This window comes from Pollachius pollachius (assembly GCF_949987615.1).
Source record: "Pollachius pollachius genome assembly, chromosome: 8".
NCBI classification, from domain to species: Eukaryota; Metazoa; Chordata; class Actinopteri; order Gadiformes; family Gadidae; genus Pollachius; species Pollachius pollachius.
This window is the reverse complement of record NC_136941.1, coordinates 2,260,442-2,276,532: the sequence shown is the minus strand read 5'-3', so window position 1 is coordinate 2,276,532 and position 16,091 is coordinate 2,260,442. Positions and strand designations below refer to the sequence as shown.

General features: G+C 48.9%; 1 protein-coding gene across 9 annotated transcripts in view; it reads right to left on the bottom strand.

Moving 5' to 3' along the window:
• Window positions 1–16,091, bottom strand: part of ralgapb (Ral GTPase activating protein non-catalytic subunit beta) — a 36,377-nt gene that overhangs the window by 19,528 nt on the left and 758 nt on the right. For 5 of the 9 annotated variants that reach the window (XM_079741147.1, XM_079741150.1, XM_079741148.1 and 2 more), the window contains exons 2-15: window positions 15,500–15,720; window positions 14,127–14,329; window positions 13,406–13,572; window positions 12,370–12,556; window positions 11,004–11,135; window positions 9,481–9,659; window positions 7,790–7,855; window positions 7,334–7,351; window positions 7,060–7,214; window positions 6,008–6,242; window positions 3,325–3,526; window positions 2,137–2,304; window positions 1,608–1,722; window positions 525–672 (exon numbers count right to left, since the gene is read on the bottom strand). In XM_079741147.1, coding sequence (XP_079597273.1) covers window positions 525–672; window positions 1,608–1,722; window positions 2,137–2,304; window positions 3,325–3,526; window positions 6,008–6,242; window positions 7,060–7,214; window positions 7,334–7,351; window positions 7,790–7,855; window positions 9,481–9,659; window positions 11,004–11,135; window positions 12,370–12,556; window positions 13,406–13,572; window positions 14,127–14,329; window positions 15,500–15,676 — 2,152 coding nt within the window. In that variant the 5' untranslated portion in view covers window positions 15,677–15,720. The remainder of the gene's footprint in view (window positions 1–524; window positions 673–1,607; window positions 1,723–2,136; window positions 2,305–3,324; window positions 3,527–6,007; window positions 6,243–7,059; window positions 7,215–7,333; window positions 7,352–7,789; window positions 7,856–9,480; window positions 9,660–11,003; window positions 11,136–12,369; window positions 12,557–13,405; window positions 13,573–14,126; window positions 14,330–15,499; window positions 15,721–16,091) is intronic. The other 4 variants (XM_079741152.1, XM_079741153.1, XM_079741154.1 and 1 more) reach the window with 1 other exon arrangement.

The following is a 16,091-nucleotide window of genomic DNA, read 5'->3' as shown; positions in this document are numbered from 1 at the left end:
CCAGAAAGAGCTGTGTGTTGGTGGGGACTACATTATCCAGAATGATCTGTGTGTTGGTGGGGACTACATTACCCAGAATGAGCGGTGTGAACTACATTACCCAGAATGATCTGTGTGTCATTAGGCACTACATTAACCAGAATGAAATGTGTGTTGGTGGGGACTACGTCACCCAGAATGATCTGTGTGTCGGTAGGGACTACATTACCCAGAATGAGCTGTGTGTCGGTAGGGACTACATTACCCAGAATGAGCTGTGTGTTGGTGGGGACTACATTACCCAGAATGAGCGACGTGAACTACATTACCCAGAATGATCTGTGTGTCTGTAGGGACTACATTACCCAGAATGATCTGTGTGTCGGTAGGGACTACATTACCCAGAATGAGCTGTGTGTCTGTAGGGACTAAATTACCCAGAATAAGCTGTGTGTTGGTAGGGACTACATTACCCAGAATGAGCTGTGTGTTGATGGGGACTACATTACCCAGAATGAGCTGTGTGTCGGTGGGGACTACATTACCCAGAATGAGCTGTGTGTTGGTAGGGTCGGTCTCCGTCTGCAGGGCTCCTATCAGGACGTTGACTAGCCGTAGCCTCAGGGACAGGAAGGAGACGGGCTGGTCGTGAGGAGAGCCGTCCTCCTCGCTGAACTTCCCCTCCAGCAGAACCTTCAACACAGAACACTGTTGTTGCTTTGGATCGTTTGACTTAGAACCAGCATACGTTATAATAGTAGTATAGTACAGTAGTAGTATAGTAAAGTGTAGTCAAGTAATAGTACAGTATTGGTAGTATAGTCAAGTATTAGTACAGGATAGTATTAATTTAGTATTGGCAGTACAGTACATTATCTTGTATTAATACACTATTAGTACAGTATTAGTAAAGTATTTTCATAGTATAGTATCGCCTCAGTGTATGATTATTTACTACTAGTATAGTATAAGTGAAGTATATTCATAGTATAGTTTCCTATAGTACCTACCTCTGAGTTGTTGTTTATTTAGTACTTGTATAGTATGAGTAAAGTATACTCAAAGTAGAGAATAGTATAGCGGTGAGCAGGCTCCTGTACCCTGACTTGATGTTTATTGAGTACTAGTATAGTATGAGTAAAGTATACTCATAGTAGAGTACCTTATAGTACCTACTTCTGACTTGATGTTTGTTTAGTACTAGTATTGTATGAGTAAATTATACTCATAGTAGAGGAACCTATAGTACCTACCTCTGACTTGATGTTTATTTAGTAATAGTAAGAGTAAAGTATACTCATAGTAGAGGACCCTATAGTACCTACCTCTGACTTGATGTTTATGTAGTACTAGTATAGTAAGATTAAAGTATACTCATAGTAGAGGACCCTATAGTACCTACCTCTGGCTTGATGTTTATGTAGTACTAGTCTAGTAAGAGTAAAGTATACTCATAGTAGAGGACCCTATAGTACCTACCTCTGACTCTATGTTTATTTAGTAATATTAAGAGTAAAGTATACTCATAGTAGAGGACCCTATAGTACCTACTTCTGACTTGATGTTTGTTTAGTACTAGTATTGTATGAGTAAATTATACTCATAGTAGAGGACCCTATAGTACCGACCTCTGACTTGATGTTCCCAAAGTGGTGGGGCAGGGGCAGCATGGCCAGCAGGATGTTGATGGACGCCCTCCGCAGCTCCGTGGGGTTCACGTACATCTTGAACTTGGACAGCTCCCTGAGGAGACCGGGGCAGAAGGTGAGGGTGAGATGCATGCTGGGTAGATCCAAACTCTAACTGTCTAACATGCGGGGGGGGGTGTGTCCCCACATCACAAGTGGGGACACTCCCACTTGTGATGTCACGAAGGGGTAAGACTTTACAGAAAATCAAAAAGACGTGCATCCCTGTTGAAACCTTGTCAGAATATACAATCGCGTCGTTTGGCGACAGAAATGCTATGGAAGATTCTGGAGTCAAACCATATTATTCCGTAACGTTGGAAGTTGGAAATTAGATCATATCAGTCAATGAAAGTTGAGTATCCGTTCCTCAGCCAATGAAAGACAGTTATCCGTTCCTCAGCCAATGAAAGAGCAGTATGCGTTCCTCAGCCAATGAGGGAGGAGCGTCCGAGGCGGTCTTCCTCACCTGTCTGGGAGTATGGTCTCCAGCGCGGCTATGAAGTAGGGCACCACCACATTGATGCCCTTCAGGTCGGAGCAGAAGAGGGCGGAGGAGTTGAGGATGATGGAGGCCAGCACCGGCCGGCAGATGAAGTCAGAGATCTGGAGGCCCTGGATGAGGACCATGTAGAACCTGCCACCCACAGGGCGGAGGGAGAGAGGCCGTTCAGCACTGCCAGTGATTGGTCCATCATGTACCATTGAGTCATTTATACACAGAGAGGCTTCTAACCTTTAATCCTTTATATTATATGTAAGCATCTTGTAGGGATTTTTTTTATATACACATGGGAGAAAACTCCCAATGTAGATTTTGGAGCTCCAGCGTCTGAAGAGGAAACTGCCTCAGAGGCTCAAGGATGCTTACAGGTAGACTGCTGACACAGGGGTTCAAACCAGCACCCTGTTGTCTTATCTACCCCATCCTGCCCCAGTCTATACCCTGATACTACAGATAGGCAGTCGTGACAAACAGAAACCCAATCCACTACATCCCCTTTAGGACCAATCATGGTGTCCCTTGATGCTGGGGTTACCTGGACAGGTAGAAGGGTGGCGCTCTAACGCTAGGGTTACCTGGACAGATAGAAGGGTGGCGCTCTAACGCTAGGGTTACCTGGACAGATAGAAGGGTGGCGCTCTAACGCTAGGGTTACCTGGACAGGTAAACGGTTGGGGCTCTAAAGCTGTGGTTACTTGGACAGGTAGACGGATGGAGCTCTAAAGCTGGGGTTACCTGGACAGGTAGACGGGTGAGGCCCTAAAGCTGGGGTAACCTGGACAGGTAGGGCTCTAAAGCTGGGGTTACCTGGACAGGTAGACGGGTGGGGCACTAAGAACGGGGTTACCTGGACAGGTAGATGGGCCGGGCTCTAAGGCTGGGGTTACCTGGACAGATAATGCTCTGAAGCTTGGGTTACCTGGACAGGTAGATGGGTCGGGCTCTAAGGCTGGGGTTACCTGGACAGGTAGACGGTTGAGGCTCTAAAGCTGGGGTTACCTGGACAGGTAGACGTTTGGGGCTCTAAAGCTGGGGTTACCTGGACAGGTAGACGTTTGGGGCTCTAAGGCTGGGGTTACCTGGACAGGTAGGGCTCTAAAGCTGGGGTCTACCTTGACAGGTAGACGGGTGGGGCTCTAAGGCTGGGGTTACCTGGACAGGTAGACGGGCAGGATCTCCTCGCCGGTCTTCTTGCTGCAGAAGATGCGGCAGAGCGTGCCGCAGGCCTCTGCACGGCCGGCCTCGTAGCTCTCGGGGAACTCGTTGGCGTCGAACATGGGGTTGGACACCATGGAGTCGGCCGACATCTGGGACCCCTTCCTCCTCAGCTCCAGGCCCACCTGGGTGGCGATGGCTGCACGGAGACACACACACACACACATCAAGAGGACCCTGCGTGGGGCGGGCCCAGGCGGGGGGTGACAGTGGGACAGGTGCACACCATGGAAGAAGCAAACGGAGGGGGGAAAGTATACTGGGGGGTATGCACACACCAACAACAACAACAACAACAACGACAACAATAACTCAAGCGGACGAAAATAAACCGACCGTGAAGGTGCAAATCAAAACACAGACCAGGACACTTAATAAATCATAAATAAATGTTAAGAACGGAGACTTAAAGGACAAATGCTCACTCACGCCATAAAGTAAGGCAAACCACGAGGGACTTCTGACACAAAGAGTTTGCCACAAATGTATGCCTGCCATCCCGGGTACAGTGGTTATCCCCACTGAGGGGAAAACTATGGGAAAGTGAAAGTGAAACTAAATCTGTTTAAACGTCTTTGAAAAACATTCCCCAAGCTGCAAAGTCCCTGTGTCAGTGCCCGTGCGTCTGGGATGACTCCGCGGTCACCGCCAAGCCACAGACCATTCACGTCATGCATTGAGGCACCAAACCAATGGATTCCCAAACTGAACTCAACTAACAGTACATAACCAAATCACACGGAACAAAAAACTGGCTGAACAATGCTGAGCTTGCTCGATGAGGCGTGTGTCAGGGGGGAGGGAGGTGAATGAGAGAGAGGGGGAGTTGTTAGGTGATGGTCTTGGATCAAATCAAAGATTAGTTGTGGCGCAAAAGGAAAGAAGAAATTAAAAAGGCTGCATTGTCACAAACTGGCGACAGAATGACGTTGGGGGGGGGGGGGGGGTCAGATGATGTGGCGAGGGCGTTGGTGAGAACCCTCCCACCATCTTTGGGACGTTGTTGACGTAATGCGGACGGTTGTGGCGTATGACAGGAAGTAGCGGTTGTGCGTGTGGATGGATACAGGAAGTAGAATGGATGACAAATCATTACATGATCGCGACAAAATGGTAAAATAATAGAAAAGGCAAGGAATTGATCAAGAACTGACTGAAAGTCAAAAGAACTGCCGTTCCTACTTACAGGATTTATAAGAAAGGAGAATTTGGATAAAAGAGGCTGTAAGATAACAGAAATAGTGAAGAGACAGAAAATCAAAGCAGAGCCAATATTTTGGGCGTCAATTCATGTCAGTGATGAATTGTGTTCATTCGTTGTTTTTTTGTTCTCCTCAATGGATGACCTTTGACCCTTCACTGATACACCAATCAGACACATGCATGCAAACAGTCCGAATGTCCAGAACTAGAGACGCATGAAGATGGCCCATCCTCTACACCCAATTTCATTTATTTTCCATACCACCTGAATAGTACTTGTGTTTTGTATCTCTGTGCGTATGTGTGCGTTTTCCCTGTTAAAATATTTTGCAAATGTTTAATAAAGTTGAAAAATCCAGAACGATAAATAAAATAATAAATAAGAATACAATACGCAGCATTATGAAATAAAAACGTCTGAGCGAAACTCATTAAAACATACTTAACGTTAAAATGTTTACTACGGTCTTGGTTGGCAAAGAAAATTGAGATCCTGATGCAGTAAAGTAAGAGTAGGTAAGTAAGTAAGAGTAAGATTAAGAGTAAGAGTAAGTAAGAGTAAACTGATTAGACCTAAAGAGTTAAGCGATTATAAAAAGTGTTTGTACACACTGTCCTGAGCATTATGGGATGCATGCAACGCCACCCGTCTCATCTGGTCTGACGAGCGGGACAGTTTGGAACGATGGTGTTTGAATGATCCGCCCACCCCCCCAACACTCACACAACGCAAGGTAAAGAGAACGAAACAGAGGAACCAAAACCAAAGGCCCAACCATAACAACAGTTAAAAGGAGACGCAGAACAGAAGGGAGACAGACAGACAGACGGGACCGACACACAGCGCCACGGAGACCCGTGGTGAACCACGATGACGTCCCCCCCTCCCCCCATGCAATACACAGACAGCTGACGTCGCCGTGACAACCTATCGTCAGGGAGGATGAAACTGGAAGGGACCGCCGCAGCCTCCCGGTGAGGCTGACGGAGGCCAACCCGAGGGTTGAGAGGAGAGGGGGAGCGAGCTACCTTTAAGAGACACCAGGTTCACGTTTCAGAAGACCACCTTGTTATAATTAAAATTAATTAAATTCAGTCATAAATAGATGGCCTCATATGCCCTTTGAGACTGACTGTGATTAAGGGCTGGACAATTAAAGTTTAATTTAACCTGTTCGCACCGCTAAATGGTCAGTGGCCAAACAAACATTTGACCATTGACTTTAAAAATGCACTGTGTGGACTACGAGGGGGGGGGGGGAGGGGCCTCCGCGACACAGATCGCCATGGAAACCGGCCTGATTGACAGCACGGCTTGACGGCTCGTTTCATCCTCCCTTGCGGGGCAGCGCTAAGCTACGGCGCGCGGGGGGTGGGAGGGGTGGAGGGTGGCTAGCTCCGGGGCGGGGCCTCTTACCGGTCATGCTGGGGTCGCGGCTCATGCCGCTGTGCAGTTTGCAGTGCACCAGCGCGGCGTCGAACAGCCACTGGCCGAACAGGTTGAGGATGCTGTTGACCTTGGGCCGGGCCGGCGCTGGGAGGGGGCGTGACTCCCAGCTGGTCTGGTTGGGGCTGGACAGCAGGGTGGGCGACGACGACTGCTGCTGCTGTTGCTGCTGCTGGGAGGTTTTGGTTGGTTGGCTCCCGCTGGCCTGTGGGGGGGGGAGGGGGGAGATGGAGAGGGGAGGGTCAGTGAGGGGGAGGGATGGGTGGGAGGTGGGGGCGGTCAGAATGGAGAGGAGCAGTAGGCTGTTGTGTGTTGTGCACGAGTTGAGCTTGGTTGATTTACTTTGGCTCCTTTGATTTAGGCCACCGTTACAACGTAGGCGACACACAACACTATAGGCTGTTGTGTGGTGTTGTTGTGGTAGAGCACCAATGGCGTCCATTTGCTTTGGTTTATCCGCCGTTCATCTAAGGAGGCGATGGACCCTCGACTCACTTCATGGGTGGTAAGCGTGTCACTTTTGAGGGTCTGTTCTGGTCTGTGGTTATTCCTTATTAACGTGGTTATTCTATGAGCCTGATGTGTGACACACCACACTGTCGCACTGGTTCATTGGAGAGCTCATAACGACCTTCACGCCTAGTCTAGACGAGCCGTACGGAAGCTTGTTGTGTAAACACGTTGTTTTACTGTAACACGAAGCCCAACTTCCATCCAACACGGTTCCTCATTTATCCCGTACCATTTCACATCAGCTGGAGGAAGGAGAAAAGTCGAACGCATCTCCCGCGCTCACACTCGACTCGTTGACACTCTAGCACCGCCACCAAGGTCATGATCAAAAACACCCTTTCTCCCGCCGCTAGGGGGCCACTTACTTCCATGTCCTCCGATCGTAAGGAACAGCCCTTTCACCCCTTGTGCCCTGGCTTCGCCGCCGCCCCGAGTCCACCTGAACAGCCTCTGATCAGAGGGCTCCGGCGGGGCCCACGCTAGACATCACACAGCGACATGACACCTACACTGGAGGAGCTCTTGCTGGTCGTCTTGGTGACGGCCGTGTGCCGCTGCTTGCGGCTGTGCGGCGGCGTGGTGTTGTTGACCGAGGGGGGCGGAGACATGCTCAGTCTGTTGACGGGGGTGGGCGGGGCGCTGTCCGCCCTGGGCCGGGAGATACCTGCGGGGGGGAGGGGGGGGGAACAGGTGAACGCAGACGGGTGTTAGGAAAGGTACGCATTGGTTTGTTTTTGGAGGAATGATGGTTTCTTTTTTAATGCTTTCATGTTGTATCTTTACCTTGCTGTACCTTTGTACCTGTTTTTTTTGCACACACACAAAAAAATGCTTTGGATAAGTGAGCAAAGTCAAATGTATTTAAACTACATCATTCTTGGTTAATAATCTATAGGAGATTGTGCATTAGAATTTAATGCTTTGGGTTAAATTAATGTTTTGGTATTTATACAGTAGTAAAGTTAGTTAATCCTGTTAATACAAATCACACACCTTCCCCACAACATCTTCAATAGTTATTCGATTTTGATCCCTGTTATTAATCCATCTTGATTCGATGGATGTCCATATATTTTGTGCTGTCAGTGTATCATCTCGTTGGTGAAAATACAAATCGACACGGCTGTAACACAAAAGATTCATGCATTCACTCATTCACCACCATCATCATCATTATCACCACCCAGTCACCCCGAATCACATTTGCATATCAAAATGTGCGGTCGTCGTTTTTAATACCATGAGGAAGGCCGGGACTGAAAGAGCTTGCTCTCTTGCTCAGCTCTCTGAGCTCAACAGAGACACCTAGAGTTCAGGGAGAGAAGTACATGCCAACACACTACCGCGTTACAAGCAGGGAACACACATGCACTGTCCACACACATCTGCCCAGTTCTGATGTTCTGCTGTAGCTGGGACCCGCTCTAGTCCCCACAAGCAAAGCATTTGTTTTGTGCATATTTTCATACGTACCGAAGTAGTATTGAAGTATCATGGGAGTTTATTTAGTAAGATGTATTCGTAACAAATATTTGTGATTTGAGAAATTAATACGAGACACTGGAAAAGGTATCGTCTCACCCAAGCCCTCAAAAATGACCTGGAGCTCCGAGGAATATTCTAGATGCTGGTTATGAGACCAGAGTCAAGTTTAACACCACGGTAATTGCTCCCTTGATGGCCGGCAATAAGAACACAGAAGGGGCGGTGATGGTTGAAGTTTGCATCTTGAACGCTCCACGTCATATCACACTGTTGTTTGAATAAACACCTTTAAATTAAAACTAAAAATAGATAGGAAATAGATAGTAAAAACATTTTATTTTAGATTGACGAAATAAACATACTACTCTACGTGTGTTGAACGCTACTCTAAATCCACCTGTTACTACGGTCCAACCAAAGGGTTAGCCGTCTCTTGAACGCTACTCTAAATCCACCTGTTACTACGGTTCAACCAAACGGTTAGCCGTCTCTTGAACGCTACTCTACATCCACGTGTTACTACGGTCCAACCAAACAGTTATCCACCTGTGAACTGTCTCTTAAACACTAGCCATGCCCCATCTCCTGAACGCTACTCTACATCCACCACTACCGTCTCTTAAACACAACCCTGGTTCATCTCTTGAACGCTACTCTACATCCACCAGTACCGTCTCTTAAACACAACCCTGGTCCATCTCCTGAACGCTACTCTACATCCACCAGTACCGTCTCTTAAACACAACCCTGGTCCATCTCCTGAACGTTACCCTACATCCACCAGTACCGTCTCTTAAACACAACCCTGGTCCATCTCCTGAACGCTACTCTACATCCACCAGTACCGTCTCTTAAACACAACCCTGGTCCATCTCCTGAACGTTACCCTACATCCACCAGTACCGTCTCTTAAACACTAGCCGTGGTCCATCTCCTGAACGCTACTCTACATCCACCATTATCCTGTACCTTAAACACTACATGTTGCCCATCTCTTGAACACTACCCTACATCCACCATAACCGTCTCTTAAACACAACCCTGGTCCATCTCCTGAACGCTACTCTACATCCACCATTATCCTGTACCTTAAACACTACATGTTGCCCATCTCTTGAACACTACCCTACATCCACCATAACCGTCTCTTGAACACAACCCTGGTCCATCTCCTGAACGCTACTCTACATCCACCATTAACCTGTACCTTAAACACTACATGTTGCCCATCTCTTGAACACTACCCTACATCCACCATAACCGTCTCTTAAACACAACCCTGGTCCATCTCCTGAACGCTACTCTACATCCACCATTAACCTGTACCTTAAACACTACATGTTGCCCATCTCTTGAACACTACCCTACATCCACCATAACCGTCTCTTGAACACTACCCGTGGTCCGTCCCCCACCCCCCGGTGCAGGCCGCGGGCCCCTCTTACCCAGGAAGGCGTCGACCAGCCGGCTGACCCCCCGCATGGCCCTGAAGAAGATCTGGGGCAGCTGCTTCAGGCAGGGCAGCAGCACCACCTCGTGAGGGATGCCGCTGGAGCTCAGGAACTGCTCCTGGAACTTGGGCGTGGTGCTCACGATGGCCGGGTTGCTCAAGTCCACCGGGTTGCTGTGGCGACACATGCAAAGTGTGACGGGCGTGTGTGTGTGTGTGTGTGTGTGTGTGTGTGTGTGTGTGTGTGTGTGTGTGTGTGTGTGTGTGTGTGTGTGTGTGTGTGTGTGTGTGTGTGTGTGTGTGTGCGTGCGTGGACGCGTCTGTTTTGTTTGGATGCTAGCCGGGAGGGAGGTGTTTTGGGGTGGGGGGCTATTTTGACTCCTCATTGGAGTCGCGGCAATATTGGTTTTTTTTCAGGTCAGCCCAGGTGCATCCTGGGACAGCCGGACCGGGGGGTGCAAACGAACACGGAGGAGATCCGCCCGTGTGTGCCTTAGAGTCCTTTGCAGTGCAGGAGCCGATCAACAGCACGGCCCCTGAAGGGGGCGCTACCCACCAACTATTGGGACGTTTCTGAGTCATTTCCATACATTTGCATCACGTCAGGGAAGGTGAACGAAGCTCTGTAGAGCGGCCCTACCCCTACCAGCCGACACATCACACAGACGAAGGGAGAAGGAAACGACTAGGGCTGGCTATCGTGGCCAATTTCCTAAATCGATTTGATTTCGTTTCATAAGGTTCTGAATCGATTGATCACAATTCGATTCAATTCAATCTGCGCTTGAATAATGAAAATGGCTCAACTGTGTTACAAAATACAAATGTACTTTATTTTTTCTCTTCATCTTAAACGACAGGTTTTAAGTGCAAACTTGTAAATTGGACGGTTTAAACTTGAGCTGTAAACAAAACTGTCTCAAGTCTCAAAAGTGCAGTTTTGAAATGAGAAAGGAATTGCAAGTGAAAGTGTACTTGAACTACAACATTCCATCACTGCAAATTACACTAAGGCATTGTTTATTAAAGTGCAAAAATAATAATAATGGTAACAAAACTAAAAAAATAATAATAAATAAATGTAAAAAAAAATGCCCTATCTCATGCCCTATGAATCGATATTGCAAAATTTAAATGAAATTGATACAAAATCGAATAAATCGATTTTTTTACCCAGCCCTAGAAACGACTGATTCATAGCCAGGAACAAAAACGGCCATAAAACACTCGTTTTCGCGATAAGGTGCGATTTGCACCTTATCGCTTAGACATGGATATTAGCAGCGGATGTTGACAGGGTTTAAACGCTGTGTGAGGAAGCAGACACACAAACGTGCACGCCTGCTCAGACGTGAACATGGGAACATGGGGTCAGGGGTCAAGAAGATGCTGTGACCCCGAGGAGGCAACATCTTCTCGGACGTGAACATGGGGTCAGGGGTCAAGAAGATGCGAGGAGGCAACATCTTCTCGGACGTGAACATGAGGTCAGGGGTCAAGGCGAGGGCGTGAGCGTACCTGAGCATGTGCAGGAAGCGGTACCAGGTCTGAGCCACGCAGTCGTTGTCCATCTCGGCGGGGATCAGACTTGCGTCTTCATCGGGGACTTTGAAGGGCGGGAAGGAGGGGCCGTGGGTGAACCGCAGCAGCCTAGGAGAACCCACACAGACACGTCACCACCCGGAGAACCCACACAGACACGTCACCCCCGGAGAACCCACACAGACACCGTCACCCCCGGAGAACCCACACAGACACCGTCACCCCCGGAGAACCGAGACAGACACCGTCACCCCCGGAGAAGCCACACAGACACCGTCACCCCCGGAGAACCACAACAACCAGGGCTCCGGTGAACTATAAACAGTCCCTCCAGAAAAATGCGGCGTTTTTTTGTGATTGTTGGGGCCAAAAATCCTTGATTATGTGGCACGTTTTCTTAAAAGATGCAATGAAATATGCGGCATATTTATGCAATTTAATGCGATGAAATTGCGGGAACTTGCAAAAATTGTGGGAACTTGTGAAAAAATGCGGGAACTTGTGAAAAAATGCGGGAACTTGCGAAAGATGCAGCTTTTCGAAGACATTCGCGTCGCGTAATTACGTCACTTCATAACGTTCCCATGGCAACAGGGGGAAATGGCTGATCTTGTGTGAAGTAAACGCAACATTTTTCAACTTTCTGCTAAGATATATGTGACTTTTTTGCAACGAAAATGCGGGGATTATGAAATCATGCAAGCCCCGCATATTTTGCGGAGAAAGTGCGGCATATTTGAAAAAATACGGCCCCCGCATGAATATGCGGGCTTTGGCTGATTATGCGTTGAATTATGCGATTGCATAATCGCGTTTTTCTGGAGGGACTGTATAAAGGTCATTGATTACAAAAGGAGAAGCAACCGCAGCTGTTCAGTGCAGAAGCATGTGTTGGCCTAGTTCCCTGTTCTGAATCGGTTCAAACCGGACAGAATTTAAATGAAAAGTGTATTCCTATCTTCAATGTTGAATGCACTTACAGTAAGTCGCTTTAGACATTTATTATTAAGGGGAGCGTTGAGATGAACGACACAGGTCGTGGTGCTGTCAGTCTGCCTGTCATCATCATCACCAACATTAGCACCACCACCACCAACATCTTCATCATCACCACCACCACCACCACAATAATCACCACCACCATCTTCATCATCACCACCACCACCACCACCACCACCACAATAATCACCATCTTCATCATCACCACCACCATCTTCATCATCACCACCACCACCACCACCACCACCACCACCACAACCACCATCACAATCAGTACCACCATCATCACCACCATGATCACTACTTTCACCACCACAACCCCCACCACCACCACCCTCCCCACCTTGAGGTCAGGGCGCAGGCCACCCGGCTCCACTGCTCCACCACCGGCGGGTGGTGCCTCCAGTTGACCAGCATCTCGCGGGCCGTCTTCCAGTAGGGCGGCGTGGGGAAGCAGCGGGCGCAGGCCAGCAGCCACACCTCCAGCAGCACCGCCATCAGCTTCTCCGCCAGCTTCTCCGCCACGCCCACTGGGTGGAGACAGGGGGGAGGCATCGTTAGAGTCATGCACACTGGGTCCAGTGTTTCCCCCAGCACTGTATGGTTAAGGCGGCCTTAACAACAATAGGGCCCCGCCTTGACTACCAATGTATAAAAAAGAAATTATAATTTTTATTTATTTTTTATTATTCTGCATTAACAAAGTACAAAACTCTCGTAGGGTAAGGAAACACACTTCCATCAGGTACAAGGAATAAAGATAAATAATGCAGTGGTAATACTGTTCAACAATAGTCTTTTTGAATGGAATTGAAACGGCAGCAGCAGCGGCCCTGACCCTTGGATTCTCTGACGACTGAAGTAGGCTCCTTGGAAAGGCAGTATTCGGGAAAAGGGGTGACGTCAGTTCTTTGGCGATAACCTAATATTCCTTCAGTAATAAAACTGCATAAACGGTATCCAGTTGATCCAGTGGGATATATAGAGAGAATTTATTTTAATGTTGCCACAAAGATTGGTCCTTTTCAGCACTTTGTGTAGCAGTATTCCCAAATGTATCTCTGAAGTTTCAGATTTGTTTAAATGTTATTTTAATTTGTTTCTCGTTCTTGTGTCGTTTTCCCCTGTAACTCACATCCTATTGTCTTTTTGTGAGAAAAGCGTTTTGTAAATAAAGGTTAATTTGATTAGATTAGATTGAGGTCAGGCCAGGATCCACATCCAGGTCTTTAGACTGGTAAAGCAGGTGTACTGACATATCTCTTTTTCCTTCAGGCCTTTCAGCCAATGAATCTTATCTCAGATGAGGCTCATATCAGCGCAACAAGAATGCAGCATAGAGTCAGAGCTCCTTGTGATTGGCCGGGGCCGGGGCTTACCTCCGGTGGTGGGTGGGGCCAGCAGAGTGTCGTTGACACGCAGCAGGAAGAGCAGCAGAACCTCCCAGGTCTCCCTCACCATGGAAACGGACTCTCGGGCCAGCTTCTGGACGGCCGTCAGCACCTGCTGACACAGCCTGATGTGGTTCAGGCTGTGCTGTTCCGGCCTGGACGGACACACGGACAGAATCCGATTACTAACCCTTACCGAATCATCCCAGAGGGGCCTTCTTTATTTCTCCATTGCTCTGGTCGAGGTAGATAGGACTGTGTAAGACAAGATCGTAAAATGGACGGACGATCAACACCAGTGTACAGCAGGGCAACACAATGTTTGTAACTATTGCAGTTTTAAAAATAGCGACACTGTTTCGCAAGTATGCATGGACTCCATCAGTACAGCTCTTTCCTAACAAGTGGCCACTCAAAGTGCTTTACAATATTGCCCAACATTCACCCATTCACACACACAGTCACACACCGACGGCGGTGTCAGCCACGCAAGGCGACGGCCATCTCATCGGGAGCAGTCCGGGCGAGGTTGTCTCTCTCAGGGACACCTCGACGCTCAGCCAGGAGGAGCCGGGGATCGAACCAGCGACCTTCCGGTTACCATTCGACCCGCTCTACCCTCCTGAGCCGCATGCCGCCCCGCTGACGTTCCATCGAGCTTCCCAGCAGCGCGCCAGCGGGGCCCCCCCCCCCCCGGGGCCTCCGTTACCTGGGCAGGAAGACGTTGTAGAGGTGCTTGAGGATGGTCTGGATGTACAGGTTGGGCTCCTTCACCACGGGCGTGGGCATGGAGTCCCTGGGGGCCACCAGGGCCATCATCCAGTCGGTGTACACGTCCACACACAGCTTCACCGTGTCCCCCTCCAGGGGCAGCGTCAGGCCGTAGCAGAGCACCTCCATGGTCCACTTCACCTGGGGGGGGGAGACCACCGCCAGGGGAACAGCATGAGGCCCTCTGGGAGTGCCTCCACATTAAAAGCCCACTCCCTGCGCTACACAATAAAAGTCTGCACATTGCAAGTTTTATTGTGTGAAATTGTTGTGACATACTTGTCGCTACATCATAACACAGAATTCAATGGTGGAGTGCATTTCCTTCTGTTCGTCTCTCAATTGCATGCAGTTAGCTTCATCCGCATGGTCTACTGCCCATCTAGACCACTATTTACAACGCTATCCCTCACTAGATGCATTCTTCCCCACGTACCTTGAAGTGAACCGTTTTGTTTTCTTTAGTTACATATCATTAATGAGCTAGTAGGGGGTTTGGGTCAAGAGTGGCCCCGCGTGCGGACACCTTGGTTCTGACCCAGAGCGATTCGGCGGGGACCAACCTCACCACCAGCCCAGACGTGGACAGCATAACATTCCATTATTCCCAATCAGGAAATTCCTAAAACACTCATATCCTATCGCTGGCTCGCCTAGTGGCGAGATGGCTCCCAGCCAAGACCTTCTGGGTCTCTGGGCTATCCTTCAGTCAGCGTTATTGTCGTTGTAAAGTCCAACGGAAATATGCGGTAAGCATCCAACCATAAAGCAGAAAGTAGCACTTTTACATTTAGGGCATTCAGCAAACGCTTTTGTTCAAAGCAGCTTACAATAAGAACAATTAGCATCAACTGCAGGTGTATGTCGTGACAGAGGGCAGGGTTTCCCACAACACTTTACAGCTTCGGCGGCCGCCTAAGCAACACACGCATGCCACCTTAACTACGATGGCCAAAAAATTATATTATACAAAAGTATAAAATAATCTTAACTTAATACTCCCTGTGTATAGATCAGGCTGCAGTGCAACAATCTGAATGAATGGTCAGACAGTGCCTCCCCCCCCCCCCCCGGTCAGACGGCAAAGCCCCACCACCGTAACTAACTTATTTTCTGCTTGAAGCCCTTGAGTGCAAACATTAGTATGAATCTGGTGACACGTTGTTTCGTTGAAACGGCCTCAAATCAACCACAATAACAAGCATCCATCAATAGTCCACACACCCTCCTCCCCGGCCACGTCCTTTGAGCGTGTGCGGCCCCACCCCCTCCTCACTGTGGAGGTGTTCTCCTCCACCTGCGGCCGCTCACCTCCTTATCCGTCTTCAGGATGTTCTCCGTGGCCACGGGGCTGACGGCGGTGCCCAGGGGCTTGACCACGGCGTTGGCCACCTCCATGCCCACTCCGGCCGGGTAGGTGTGGAGGACGCTGAGGTGGCCCTGGTCGCTCTGCACCACCAGGTGCAGGGAGCGCCACTCGGAATACATTCTGGCGGTGTCCGCGACGCTGGTACGCACACCTCCTCCTCCACCTGCAGGGACAGGTTCGGGGGGGAGATGACTTTGTTAGGCTCCGGGGGGGGGGGGAGCTTGTTTCTGTTATGGTGGTCTGCTCAAGATCAGGACGGACAGAAGGTAGAGGGTATGCACACTTTTCCGCTTGAAGTGTAGCTTTGTGTTTTAGTCTAGGATACCTCACGACGCAAAATGAATTGGGTATGAAGGGCTTTACTGAAAGACATTTGAATACTCAATTTGAGATAAACGACATCCCTCAAAAAGCCGTCAATACAACTAACAGAAAGACTTTATGCACACTAGAAACCTGTGCGTAGACACAAAGAACTGTACGTTTGTCCATAAATATACCGTGCATACAAATGTGTGCAACTGCATCCAAACA